The sequence below is a fragment of the Ruditapes philippinarum genome, unplaced genomic scaffold (genome assembly GCF_026571515.1).
Source record: "Ruditapes philippinarum isolate M1 unplaced genomic scaffold, ASM2657151v2 ctg11601_1_1_1_1, whole genome shotgun sequence".
Taxonomy (NCBI): domain Eukaryota; kingdom Metazoa; phylum Mollusca; class Bivalvia; order Venerida; family Veneridae; genus Ruditapes; species Ruditapes philippinarum.
In genome coordinates this window covers 10,517-25,299 of record NW_026854279.1, presented here as the reverse complement: position 1 = coordinate 25,299, position 14,783 = coordinate 10,517, and the positions used below count along the sequence as shown (strand labels likewise).

At 31.3% G+C, this 14,783-nt stretch overlaps 1 protein-coding gene across 1 annotated transcript; it reads left to right on the top strand.

Moving 5' to 3' along the window:
- Positions 1-9,948: 9,948 nt before the first annotated feature.
- On the top strand, positions 9,949-14,363 carry LOC132739637 (uncharacterized). The gene is made up of 7 exons (XM_060727388.1): positions 9,949-10,078; positions 11,173-11,433; positions 11,864-12,094; positions 12,237-12,315; positions 12,898-13,052; positions 13,602-13,856; positions 14,209-14,363. The coding sequence occupies exons 3-7, from the start codon at positions 11,986-11,988 to the stop codon at positions 14,361-14,363; spliced, it is 753 nt and encodes a 250-aa protein (XP_060583371.1). The 5' UTR covers positions 9,949-10,078; positions 11,173-11,433; positions 11,864-11,985.
- The last annotated feature ends 420 nt before the right edge of the window (positions 14,364-14,783 follow it).

The following is a 14,783-nucleotide window of genomic DNA, read 5'->3' as shown; positions in this document are numbered from 1 at the left end:
TTGTTCATGCTTTCCACGTGGTCCAATTCTTCTAACATTATTTTGTTTTCTCTCTCCACACTTTACCCGTGCCGACCCCAATTCTCCCACCGCGCCTATTTACCATTTAAATTACAAACAATGAGGTTATTAACAAGTTCCACACAGTTTTAAAGATTGTGTTAAATTGATAGACATGTTACTTACTTATTAACTATGTATATATCTGTCCCCATCTATTTACGCATATTTCATAAGAAAACAAAATGAGTCATGTTATAACATGTTTGTAATCTGATATTAATAGAAGTAATTGTTGTTAATGTTGTTGTTGTAAAGAGAAAAAAAAGACTTACCGTTTCCTCTCATGAGAAACAACATTTAATCATATTTACTGAATGACAGGAATAAAACCTAACACCTACCTCACGTGGAAGATATTTCTACTCTTTTCATCAGCTGAATATTTCAAAATGACAACAATAGAACAAGGATAACAAATTAGCTTATGAGAACAATAACAACAATGCTTCAATAACCATGAACATATTTGTTTAGGAAATATGACATTAATGTACAAGTTATGACTATGTGGACCTAAAGCGGATTATTTATTTATTTAGTTATTTAGTTATTTATCTTTTCTGAATCTTTTTGATATTGTATTGCTTTCTCGTAATTGTAGAAAATGGGGAGACGTGCTTTGAAAGTATTGAAATCGACAACAATCAGATAACTGTATCGTCTGTGTACTCAATACAGATACCGTCAGATGTTACATACAAATCAACTGGTTGGATCCCTGACTTGACAGATATGACTCCTTGGATTATGGTTTGTTAAGTGTATTTTAAGATTCTCGTTCTCTCTGCACAACGGTAGTGAAAACGCATTTCCAGATATTGTGTTGAAACAAAACGTTTTTTGTTCTTTTAAATTTATATTTTTATTGTTTTTTCTATGTATTTTTATAAAAATTTGCCAATGCACGTTTAACTGAACATGATAACTGTGTGTGAAACAATTATTCTATTCCACCAATTAAGTGGAAGTATAGCGATATTTTATTATAAAATTAACGTTATAGCTTGTTGACATAGTACTGTTTAAATTGAAAGGTTGGTCAGGACTTTTAAACGTTCTAAATTTGTAGTAAGAAATTCAACTAGATTTTTATGTGACACATATAAACTCATTTTCCTTACATGGTACTTCTAGTACTAGCACGGCGGGGAAGCTGTTTGAAATGAGTTTGGAAAAAATGTCCAATTTAAAAACAATTATATAATTACATTTGATGTCAACAAATTTACTTAATGAAATATTTGTAAGTTAAAAGTGATAAAGTTTATTTGTTCGTTAATCAAGGTTTATTTTTCATAGAACATGGTCCTAGACAGTGTTTAAACAATACAACATAAATTAGAGATACATCAGCAGCATAAACTAAAGTATACGCTATTAAAATGACTTGTTTATAGTTCAAATTATGTTTATTGATCTAGGTGGATCTAATTCTCTCAACAACACTAGAAGGAATTGGTATCTATTTTTCCAAAGATTGTGATAGGTGGACCAATTTCAGTTTATCTTTTGGCACGAGAAAGGATCAACTACATATGTACAAGGACATGGTAATCGAATAGCGTTTGCCTAACAGTTGTGCACAATATAAACAAAATTCTTCATGTTGGTTAATCTTAATTAAGTTGATTCAGCATTTAATAAATTTAACTGTTACGCACTTCTTAACTGCTCATGCTTGACCATTTTGTATGCACACGTTTGTCAGAAGCTTTGATTCTTGCTGCGCTCAAATTACATACCAAGTTGTGTTTCGAATTTGGTACTTCGAGATAAATCATAAATTTGTGATATATTTAATGAGAGAATATAAATGAAACACACACGTTAGCGGATGAGATGTATGAATAAACTTTGATTTACGTTTGTAATACATGTATATCGTATTACTCTGTATAGTAAGCATTCAAATGGTCTGGCAACCGTTATCATCAAAAATGGCTTTCACTTGTTTTAAATAAGTACTTACACTTTTCATCAACAGTTACTGTTATCTTGTTATACTCCGGTAATATAATCTTCTGTCCTGTTTTAATTTGGTGTCCTGCTGGGCTCATTTCCCGTGGTCATGGTTGCATTGTTGTGTGGGATGCGTTAATTGAACGCCGCCTTTCTTTCTGATCTTGTTTTGTACAGCTTTCAATTATTCTCAGTAATGTTCTTTTCCAGAAACACTATACAGTTTTTTTGTATGTTAAGCTTCCTAACGAGTATTAGAGTATTTCATGAACAAGCTCAATCAAACCGAACCGACACTATTTCCTGTTTGGATGTTCTTAATGAATAATGTTTTTCTTTATTTCATCGCATCCTGTTAACTCATTTTAGCCTTCGTTTCTGTATATCGTTCTATCAGTAAGGAAACGTCCATTGTTTGAAACCATTACTCGTATTAAATGTAATGTTTCTCAAGTGTTACAAGGTGCAGCAATCGCAATGGTTAGGAAACTTCCCGCCTAAATGACTGAAATACTGTTTAGAACAGGCGTAAAATGAAACAAACAACCAAACAAACAAAACCTAGATATTTACACTTCATTATTATAATAAGATATTGAAATGGGTTTGTTCTATGTCAATTTCTATATTTCAAAAATATACCGGTATTCATGTACATTGTATATATTATGTAATACTTAATTACTCATTACTTATGTTGTTATATAAACAGCTCTCCGATAATATCTGTACTGTTGGATCTTAGAAGAAGAAACAAAAGTAGAAGGTATAATGGTGATGTTTGTTTTCTTCAGGAATTTAGAATTTTTCCACCAGAAGACTCGTTGTACAAAGATCAGATGTTTACTTTTCCTAGACCTATCAAAGCAAGATACGTAAAATTCAATGATTCAATTGAAAATCCAACGAACAAATCTAGATGTCTTATTTTTCAATTATACGGCTGTAAGTTAACAAGTAAGTTGATTATTAATGAATCGCAATAAAAGGCATAATTTTATTACCATAAAATTACTACTAACATATGAAATGTTTTAATTACATTATGTACATTTTTCATGTTTATTGAAGGAGACTAATAGACCCATTTGGCCGGGTTTATTTATCAAAATGTTTGTTATATTTGATTTGTAAAATATATTTACACATGTCACTATAGTAAATAAATTATTTACTTACTTAAATCGAATTAATATATATATTTCATTTTATCATGTGGTCGATAATCGTTTTATTTCGAATAGCATTTTATCTCCATATTTGTATATATCATACTTGTACATATTGAGTAATTTTCTCAATATTTATGTGTTATATTTCCTTTCAATCCGATATTATAATAACAATCGGCCATCATATCTATCATTCCACTTTTATCACTTACTTATAATAACAACTAATTATTTATTGCTCCGGAGCTATTTTGTCATTACTATTTTCGTCCATGGACCTGATTTTTATCAATAAATCCCTTCATTTGACAGCTATAAATAAATTCGGAATCTAGAATTCCTTCCTATCTCTATTATGAAAAGTCATATCTTGGTTTCCCCTTCGGTGATTCGCAGCATGTCTTATTAATAAACGAGAATGGGAGCAAATTTTACGCCTCCGTCGTAGGGAAGGCATTATAAAAGACAAAACAAAAAATAAAGTTTCCTTTTAAAAGGAAAGGCTTGCTCAGTTGTGCCATCATCCCTTCCCTTTACAATTTTTTAGTTTGTTTCAATTTATTATCACATTTTTTTTTGAATTACGGCATTTGTATATCATAAAGGGTTTATTTAGTTTTTTTTCTCGAAAAAAAATGTTTCACTTTTAAAGGGATAGGTAGGGTAAGCCTGGACGAGCACCTGTGCCCATTTGTTTGACCACCGGTGTTATGCGTGCAAATTTGGACCAAATAGGGACCAGAAGTCCACTGATTATAACTGAACGGGAACATGCTGACGATAACAGTAGCAACTTGTTTTGTAAAAACGAATATTTTTTGTCAAACACGATTCGAAATCTATTCTCTATTGTATAAAACTAATAAAGAAAATAAATCAATCGTAAAAATACTAACATTGGCTCTCACGTGGAGATCAATCTATCATACCGAAGGTAAACAAGTGTGCACATTTCATTTCCACTTTTTTCGCAGAGAGAGTCATTCGTTTTGGCAGTTGCTAATTTCATTTATATAGCAGCTAATGCACTAAAAGACTTCGATACGTGGTATCAATTAATAAGCATGTATCAACTATGTTACAGATCGACAACACAGGAGATCAGCACGTGGTAAGGTTAATGATATGCATGGGCTATTTTTAGATTACCTCACCAAGACGTTAAAACTCTGTCAGTAGATCTAAATATAACTTGATCATGCACAAATATTCTGTGTGATTCGGTCACGATCTTTTGGTAAGCAGGACCGCCCTTGGAGACGGAATACTGCTACAGTAATCATCCTCTATTGTATAAAACTAATAAAGACAAAAAACAATTATAAAAGAAACTAACTTTTGGGTCTTGAAAAAGAAATGAAACGGAAGCAAGTAAAAATAGAAATCCTATTTATATAAACAAACTGGGATTACCGAAGTAACTAAAACAGCTTAGATTTCCGTAATATTTCTTCGTCTGATTCCGCAGTTTGACGGAATCGCCCGAATTGTCACGATTGCAATCGGAACTACCTCGGCTATTATCATTAATCTGCAGAGTGACGGAAAGGGCCGAAAAGTTGCGATTGGCATGATTGCAGCTGGTTTCCCGTTCAATCATGCACTAACAAATGTAAGCAGGAAACCACCTAACCGGAACAACTAATCCAAAACAGATGGCTTGCAGCCGTGGCTGCAAGCCACTAAACTCAAATTCAGTAATTTATTTCTTACATTTGTATATTCTACAAGAAATTATGTATTATTTTGTAGTACACAGTGTATTATTATGTATTTTATGGCTGTACATAAATTCGAAAGCTGTAAATAGAATGATGACCTTAACATTGTGACAGTCCAAAAATCTATTTATAGAAGTAGTTTTCGTTTAGTGAAACGGTCATTCGTGTCACGCTATGGTGATAAATATCGAACTGGAGAATTTTGCAGGAAATGAAATGCAAACATATTCAAACAATAAATTGCACTTTTTATAAATTCATAGAATTTTTCTTAAGAAGGTCATTTAACGAATTGTTATATCATTATAGTATTATCATTTTGAAATTGTAGGTTCTTTCCGGTTTTCTTTTTATGGCCCTGGTTGCATTTTTGACATTACACCTACTTCTGGCTTCCATAACTTTGTATGTCGCTTTTATTTTGGCGTTGTGTGACAGTTAACAGGTCTAGTAGAATTATACTATAAAAAACTTTTCGCTATTCGAGACTCTTTAGCCAATATCGACCCTGATTTCCCAAATAATTGCTGTTCTATATTTTGTTTGAAGGCAATCGGTTTTATGATAGTTTTGAGTGGAATGTTGAATTTACATATGGCTATTTATTACCATTAGTTTTTAATATTTGTAGAAAATTAGTAGCATTAAAGTGTAAAAAGGAAATGTACATGCTTTGATATCTTTTGTAATTTAAAATCACTGACTATAGTAGCGACACAAACAGAACAATGTTGGACTACTATCATGTCACATTATAAGGCTTGTAAGTCTTGTTTGTGTTGGAATTATTTTTCTGACAAGGTAGGCTTCAATGAAACCTTTTTTAAAATTAAACTCTGGCCCACTCTCATGGACAGTACATACGATAAGTATTATTGTGCAAATTTAAATGACATCAGGATTAATGTTCAATAGTACTTAATCTAAATAGAAAATTACATGTGCGTAGGAATGATTTGGTAAGGTATCTGTAATGAGCGCATTCTTGCGCGGATCTTCTCACTTGCTGCAATTGCTGCAATTGCTGCATTGTACTTTTACTTTATTGAGACATAACTTGCATGCCGGGTCTCAGTTCCTACAAACTTCCCGGACAAACCATTTCACGCATGAGCACTATGATAAAATTGATTTCTATGGTTTCCACCAGAAATTGTTATTATTATTTATTTATATTATCAATGTGTATGTTTATGTTCTTAACCGGCATAAAAGTCTTTAAAAACAGACATTAGCAGTCGTTAACATACAAAGAAGAAGGAACATCTGACATATACATATGCCATTAGATATATATCATAATTCATATTGTTGAACAGGTATTACAGACATAAACAGCGAAAGTTCATCTGAAATGCTGCCTCTTGAACAAGATTTGCGATCTGGAGACTCATCGTTTCTTGTCAATAAAAGTGTGGAGGAATGTAAAAATCTTTGTAGCTCAAAAAACAGTTGCAGTGTTGCCAGTTTTAGTGAAGATAAACTTTGTTATCACTACATGTGTAGTGAACTTGGAATCTGGAAAAGTGCCGAGATTGCGAATGGTAGTCAGTGGTTTGCAAAACTACAAAATAATGGTATGTCAGCATTTTATCATGAAAAATATTTATCAACTTTTTAACTGTTTTTTAACAATTTAATTGTTGTTATATTTCTTTGAAAGTAACATTCATAACGGTAGAGCTTGTATAAAACTGCAGAAAAAATTTATATAACCCAAAAGCAAACGTAATCCTTTATTTCTTCTTCGGGGCCAACGGGCCTCGTAAAAATATGACAAATCGAAGTTTCAGTGCTCAATATCACACAGGCATTGTTCGCTGTATACTTTTTTAGCTTACTACTATAACACATTATTACCATATTTGACTATATTTTAAATGAATTGATCATGTAATTTTAGAAACGACGCTTTTTTGCGATGATTTTACATTTTGTGTCAACGCTTTTAAAGATATTGAATGAGTGTAGGTTTAACACTGAAGATGAATACAATCATATTAAGCGAGCCCTTAGAGTGCGTAATATTATTTTATTCAACAAGTTCAATATTTTTTACTTAAGCTACACAAATATAATATGTTGTTTTCCACATACCCAAAATGAGAACTTTTTTACACTGAAAAAGAATCTTTTTTTGTTCGAAGATTGTATTGAATTTTACACGAACGGCTAAAACAGGTACAGTCATCTTTGAACCGCGAAGAAAGTTGCTATTATACTATTTAGATTCACTCTCTGTGTTGATTACAATTAAGAATCAGAAGTCCGATAATATTATGATTAAGAATTCATTTTTGCGTTTTCGTGATATTTTAAAAGCTAAGTTTATCAATAAATGTTTGATTCCAAGCCATAGCCGTGCAATACCGTTTGTACATAGTCGAAAAAGCCGGACATGTATATGTAGATATCCTAGCTTAACAAGGATTTTGTTTCCAAAGTGTTTGTCACTTTAACAAAGAAAGGCACAAAAGATGTGTTGTTAAGATATGTTCTCCAGAAAAAGGTAGGGTAGGTCGGATTTTTAAACAAATTTCTTCAGTTCTAAACATCTAAATGCGGAGGAAATGTTCGTGACCTGTTTTGTACAGTTGTTGTTAGCAGGGTACGTAAGTATCGGCATAATTGCATAAGTGTACTTGTTTGGATAGAGCCCTTCTTTATATTTAATTACAGGTGAAACCAGAAAAAAATCTCCAAAATTTTGACGAACCAGAACGTCGTACAAATTGTTCTCCTTTATGGGATCTTGTCAGATATTGACATTGAAACCCCCGGATATATCCCTGGATAGCACAAGAACATCAATAATAACTCTTAAAATGTGCACCATTATTTTTAAATAAAAATTTTGACAGATCTAAAATAAAAAAGGGTCGGATATAATTTTAGGTAGGTAAGGGTGACCTTAACATATATATTTAAGGCCTAATTGCATCCAAGTTTTCTTGTTCAAACAGTTTATATGGTGCCGTTTCCGAGATCTATCACAAGAGGGTTGTTTTCTGGAAATGTACAGTATATAGATAGCGACTCGATAATAACGTCACTAAGTTACCCTCTGACAGTAAAACTGGACACTGCTATACAGTGGATTGTGTGTTTTGAACCCCGACAGTTTGTCAAATTTGTTTTCACAAACGTTTCAATATCCGAGGTAAGTTTTCATTTTTTTTCTTATTCCTTTCAATCCTCATACCTGCAACCACTTCAGTTTTTCATAAGTTATTTATAATTTCCAAATTTTTAGGACATATTTTGACGGTTTTCTTTGATATCAGATACTTTGACTCAACTTTATTCTTCTTCACTACAATTCTCAAAATCAAATTTGACCTCAGACATGTGTTAGTTTATTTTTCTAGGTTCATTCTATAATGATTAAGAGCATGCTGAATTTTTCTAAAAGAGGCAAAATGTAGAATCTATGACGGGTGTTATTTTGACTTCTAAACAAAAAACCAAATTACCGCGACTATACTTATGTTATTAAAACAAAAGAAACAAACGTACATAGCAAATGCGTGGTGTTTGGTAAAAAGTCAACAAATATAAAAAAAATTGTGAAATGAAATAAAGAATTTTAAGACGTCATGGGTTTTATTGCAGCCTGATAATATGTTATTTTAGAGTGCACTCATTGTAAAAACATCACAAGAGATGAACAGAGGATTTATCATTGACGAGAATCTCAACGATGAAGTTTTTGTTTTAGAAACAAACAAAAACCTGTTGTTTTTAACAACAATTTCTAAAACGATATGGTCACCAACGATTAAATTCCGGGCAATTGTAACTGCTGAAGGTATATTGTACTATCATATGTATATCTTGAAAACGAAATATTTAAATGATCAGCTTTTCTGTTTTTAATATCTTGTAATATCGTGTAATGTAATATCGTCATAAACAAAATTTAAGTCATTTTTTTCAGAATCCAAACGAATAAAATCGTCTTGACTTTTCATTCTGCTTATCTCATATCAACGAACAAATGATATCATTTAGTTAAACAAATGTTCCTATCAATCAGTTATGAAACATATGCTATTACGAACGTTTATCTGACATGATTCCGTTTCCTTAAAAATCAACATTTAATAAATTTAATATTGTGCAACTAGTGTAAACATTTGTAACATTTCCTGAGAAACTCACTAACTATTTGTTTGTCATATTTATTACCTTTCAGAAATCCCAGCCTGTTTTTCACTTGATACACTTTCTAAAACAAGAACAGAACTATGTAATGAACCAAGTATGTTCCTGACATCCCTTTCATATTTGAATCTTGATCAACAACTTAAGGAAGAAGAGTTTATAATTCAAGCCGGAAAACATCAAAGCCTTGACTTAATTTTCGTCGATTTCTACATGCCGTGTTATAGCAATGATTTTAACGGCAAGTAAATTCAAATTTATAATACTTTTGGAAATATCTTTACACATTCGTAAACGAAAAATTGTTCAAAACTTTGCAATATTGGACCAGGTTGTTACATTTAAAGGACAACAAATACAACAAAAAGTGTACTGGTACTTTATTGTACATGTAAGACTGTGGCAAGTTTCCGAACAAGAAATGTTGACGATCTTTATTGGGATACCTTATTTAAGTACTTGGCTTTCGTTCGGTTTGGTAAAATTCTTAAGAAAGTATGAGTGCATTAATAGCTTTATTTCGTAGAAATATGCCTAGTTTTAGGTTAAAGCAACCTTTTAATTTGAGCAGAAAAGATAAATGTTGTCAAAGTTAAACTTCTATTGACATAAAAAGGGAAGCCTACACTGATTTCTTTATATCTGAGGCCTGCGCCCCAATTTCATTTTGACATAGAGTACACAAACCTTTACTGATAACAGAAATGCTTTTATCCCAATGTTTATAGACATGAAGCTAATGTGCATAATTTTTCAGCAAATTTCTACTGAATGAAGTTTACCGCATGATGGTAACATTACATAGTATTTATATTTTTCTTGCAAAGTTCATTGTAAATAATTGCATAAAAAATGTTATATATTTAACATCATTTCTTACATAATTCTTGATATTTCAAAGCTTTTATAACTTGTAAATATTATCTTATTTTTCATTTTATGTCATTTTGTCGGTTTCAGTTGGAACTTTTAAAGGAGAATCGTATACACACGTTAGAGGTATATACATTTATTACATTATATTATATTTATTACTCATAACTTTATATAGATCTTATAGGTAACTATGTGCCAACTAATTATTATATAGCTGAACACATTCAGTTGTTGAATCGTTGTGTACGTAATTGAATAACTAGCAAATGATATATTTTTAGTAAACGTTTTAGATAACTTAGTGGAATTGGCCGTTATAGACTAAGCATATTTTTTGTAATTTATCAAATTGCTTTGACATTTTGAGATAGGATGTATAGATGCATTATTAACAAAAATTATTAATACAGATTTATGCCATTATATCACCAAGGACAAGTGATAAAGTAGACATTTAAGCAGTGAGGTTTGTGAAATAAAAGCTACTGTAACATTGTTATTATGATGTGGGCTAAACTGATATACTAATGTATTAAAAATGATTTGCACAAAATGATATTTTCATCTGAATACAATGTAACTAAGTTGCGTTCTTGGTGCATATTAAATCAGCTCTAACTTCTATAAACGAACCAGATGAAGAAAATGAAAAATTGGCATATATTGGTTGAACAAAAATGTAGCTTATTAAGGTTAAAAACGCTGATAAAGTTAAGCTGTCTACTTTCAACTTTTATGCAGTTTATTCATGATTGTAGAATTATAAATGTTTCTTGTATTTTCTTGAGTAAATTATAGTTTGGTTTGTTTTCGAGAAGTAGTCCACAGCGAAAGGAGACACGTGCTGATTGGAAAATGATTTAGATGTGCTAAATTGCAATAATAATCTCCATCTACGTTGAAACCGAGATGACATTTCCACTTCTTTGTTCATCTCATTGGAGGTTTCTCCATGACATAATGATCTCGTTCATATGAGATGTTCTAACGTTCCAACAAATCTGTACATTAAATAAAATATTATATTATTATAATTTTTATATTAAGTCCTAAAGCTTGGTTTAACTAAAACATCAGCACTATGTTTTTTAGTTCTAAAAGGTCTGATTTCAACTCAATTTTCTTTCAAATGCTTGCACTTCATCTAATAAAATTAATAAAGTAATTATAATTATTCAATTCTGTTCGATAAATCATATTTTATAACACTGAAATAGGCCCATTCAGATCAAAATTTGCCATCAAAGATGTCGGAAGTGAGAATGAGTTTTGTACGGGAGTGTTGCCCCCAGACACATACAAATCAAAAGGTTCTATAATTCATTTGTATTACCGACCGCATCATTTTCTGAAGTATCCACGTATAATTGGCGAAAGGATCGGGCAAAGTGAAGGATTCCGTATTCAATACAAAATATCAGAACATTCTTTTGAAAAGTATACTACTGTGGCTATAGGGAAGGACTTACTACCAACAAGTAAATATATTTATAATATTCTTAAATATAAAGCAAGTGCACAATGAACATTACCTACGGACATGTTTTACCATCAGTATTGTGTTTGCTACATATTTCAAGAAATTCCCTAATTTTCAGTATAGAAAAGTAAGAATATCAAAAGTATTTTCCAAGGAGTGAATCTTATAAGTTAAAAATCTGTCATGCCAAGGGGAGTAACTGAAACTATATTCTAGATTTTAAAGATATCATTGTCTCCCTTGACTGAGACAAAACTGCAAAAGTTTATATATAAATAATTTCAAAGTTTCAAGTGTTTTTTTATCCTCTCGCAATTCTCTTTTTAATGGTGGAAAATATTTAATATTTACGTTTAGTTAAACATTGCCTTGTGAATACAATCTTAAAGTTTTATAGAAACAATAAATGAACTTATTTTATATTTTAGCATGTTCCAGGCTTTTCAAAAAATGCTACACTGTATTCTCTGAAAAAGTTTCATGGGATATTGCAAATGATAAATGCCGTAAGGGCAATGAGCATCTTGTGACTATAACATCAAGAAAGGAAATGACTTACATCCAATACTTGCTTCGAAGTGCGTTATATTTTCAGCGGAAGACTGCGCTAAAGTTTGAACATCAAGCTGATGATCAAACACTTTACGGAGCACATATTGGTAACTCTCCTTTATCTAAACGTGATGTTATTGGTAACTTTTAAGATATTTTTTTTCTTTTCTTAATCAAAAGAGATGTGAAAATGTTATTCGCGTACCCTTGCATGTGTATTATACGGTTTCATTATTTTGATTATTTAAGGATTGAGGCGAGTTAAAGACAAACAATGGCGGACAAGTTTCAAATGGTTAAACAGATACAACTCTTCATTCAGTGCTTGGTAATAAAATATTGTTATTATAGCAACTCTTTTGGTAACGAGCTTATAAAAACTTATATCAAACCGTGTGTAAAATATTTTACTGTCGACTGCAAGATGAAGTTAAAAATGTGGATCATTTACCAATTTGAAATTTTAATACTTTTGCCTGTTTTTAAACCTAGATCAATTCATTCATCCTATCGTATAAATTTTAAATTGGATGTAAAATTATACTGTTTGTAGTTTTGTCCTTTCTATCCATTCTTATACATGATCAAAGAAACATTTGTTGTTACATCTTCTTTCCTGAAAAAAATGCACAGTAATTTTAATGCATATAATGGAAGCTGTGTGCTTTTTATCTTTAAAAGTTGCGGGATATATAGTATATATTCAGTTATTTGATAACTACCTTCTGTGTACAAGGTCTCTTAATATTTCTTAAGTGATAAACCTATAAAAATTGCCTTAAACCCTGGTTTTGTGACTAATCCTTTGACTTGTTTTTAATATGCAATTTCGTTTTACAAAGTCGTATCATAATTTCCATATTCTGAGACAATGAATGGTTTTAGAAGCTCTTGCTTTTCATCATTGCAGGGAAAGCAAACAACCTGCAGCTGGAGACTGTACTCGTACATTATTCGAGTACTTTAACACTGAAGAACTTTGGGGAACTGAAGATTGCTTGTATAACCGTGTCGAATTTTTCATCTGTGAGAAACCGTTTTCAGAGGACAAGATGAACACAAAGAGTATATTTTATTACTTTGATTAATAACATGTTCTTTTTAAAATGTAAAAGGGGTCTTAAAAACCCAATAAAACTGTATATGAACCAATGAATGGTAAGTTTCGCGATTGCGAACTTGGTAAAATCGTCGGGATTGCATAAAACCAAACTTTCTGTCACGAGTTCGAGTTTAAGAAGTTGTCTTCTTTTTTCAATGTTTTCAATTTTAATGTTTTTACTTCTCTGAAAATCATAGTAAATTTTCCACAATATTGATTTTCTTGAAGTATTATGGTTCATCTGGAGGCATGCAACTTTGACTAGAAGTTCTTGTTTCGAGAAAATCGCAGATTGGTTGAATGATTCAGGGGCTTACACATTATAACCACAGAGAAAGTATTATGTTTAGACTATGTAACAAAAGAGTAAAATATTTAAAACATTCAGCTATCGGGCTTTTATCCAGAGGCTACGCACGTCATACAAATCAGATAATCTTAAGTTTGAATACTACTTTATTGATTGCACTGTGGACTATATTTCTATTAATACATTTTGTATGCATTTTCAGCTGGTGTCAAGGACGATGAATGTAAAACAGTCTATAGGAAAGAAGACCTTGTTGCATCCCCATACTCTGGTAAAACATGTCAAAATTGGAAAAATCTGTCTGACACAGCTAAAAGTGATTTTGACGAGAACTTTTCTTCTTCAGAAACAACTTTAAAAAATTCGACTCTGTGTACAGATATTACTTCAAATGATATACCGTGGTGTTATGTTAATGATCCTGTTGAATATTTGCTGGAGCCGTGCTTTTTGCAATGTAAGATATATATTCAATACTTATTGATAAGTTACAATTAAAAATATCGTTTTAGAGAAAAAAAGATTTGTAACGACCAGAAAACTTGATTTCTCTCAGTCGTACCTATAATATTGCACATCAAATGCACTTTTTGGTTAAAATATTAACGTCGATCACGTATGACCGCTTCTGTTTAAAATTTATAAATGTTTGACAAGTATTTCATTGAAACAAATACAACAATTGTTGGCTTTACACTGTACGTCCTTTAAATATTATTATATATTATACTATTATTCATATTATATAGATTATGCTACATATATTTTTTTCATACTTCTATTTCAATTGAATAAAACCATTGGTTTAGACAAAGGTAACACCAATCTGCCTGAAAAAAAGTTGATATCTGACAAAGAATGCATTGATGGATCGTCAATACCTCGGGTGAATTGGTGTGATAGGAATTTCGACTGCTCAGACTACACGGATGAGTTGTCATGTCAGTATATTATTAAAGGTTAGTGAAAATAATTTAATTTATTTATGTTTCATTTATAAACACACAAAATGATACTAGTAAATAAATATACATTGCATGAACTAACACTAGTTGAAAACTCTAGGAGAAGGATGATCCCACGGAAGCATTAATTACAAGAAAATTACATGAAAATTGCAGACTCGGTATGATTGAGTCTGCACATGAGGGATGATGACAATGTGCAACATACCTCACGTCCCCTAGCACCGGCTTGAGCGATACTTAATTTTCAACACTTAAAAGTGTTGAAATCAATGATTCCGTACGACCAGAAAAGTATAAAAACACTGAATAAACCTGACCTTATTGGTCTGCAAGACACAAACAACATAAAACAAAGATTTGGAAACATGTGAACAATATCATATAAATATACAGTAAGAAAAAAAATGGAATGAATC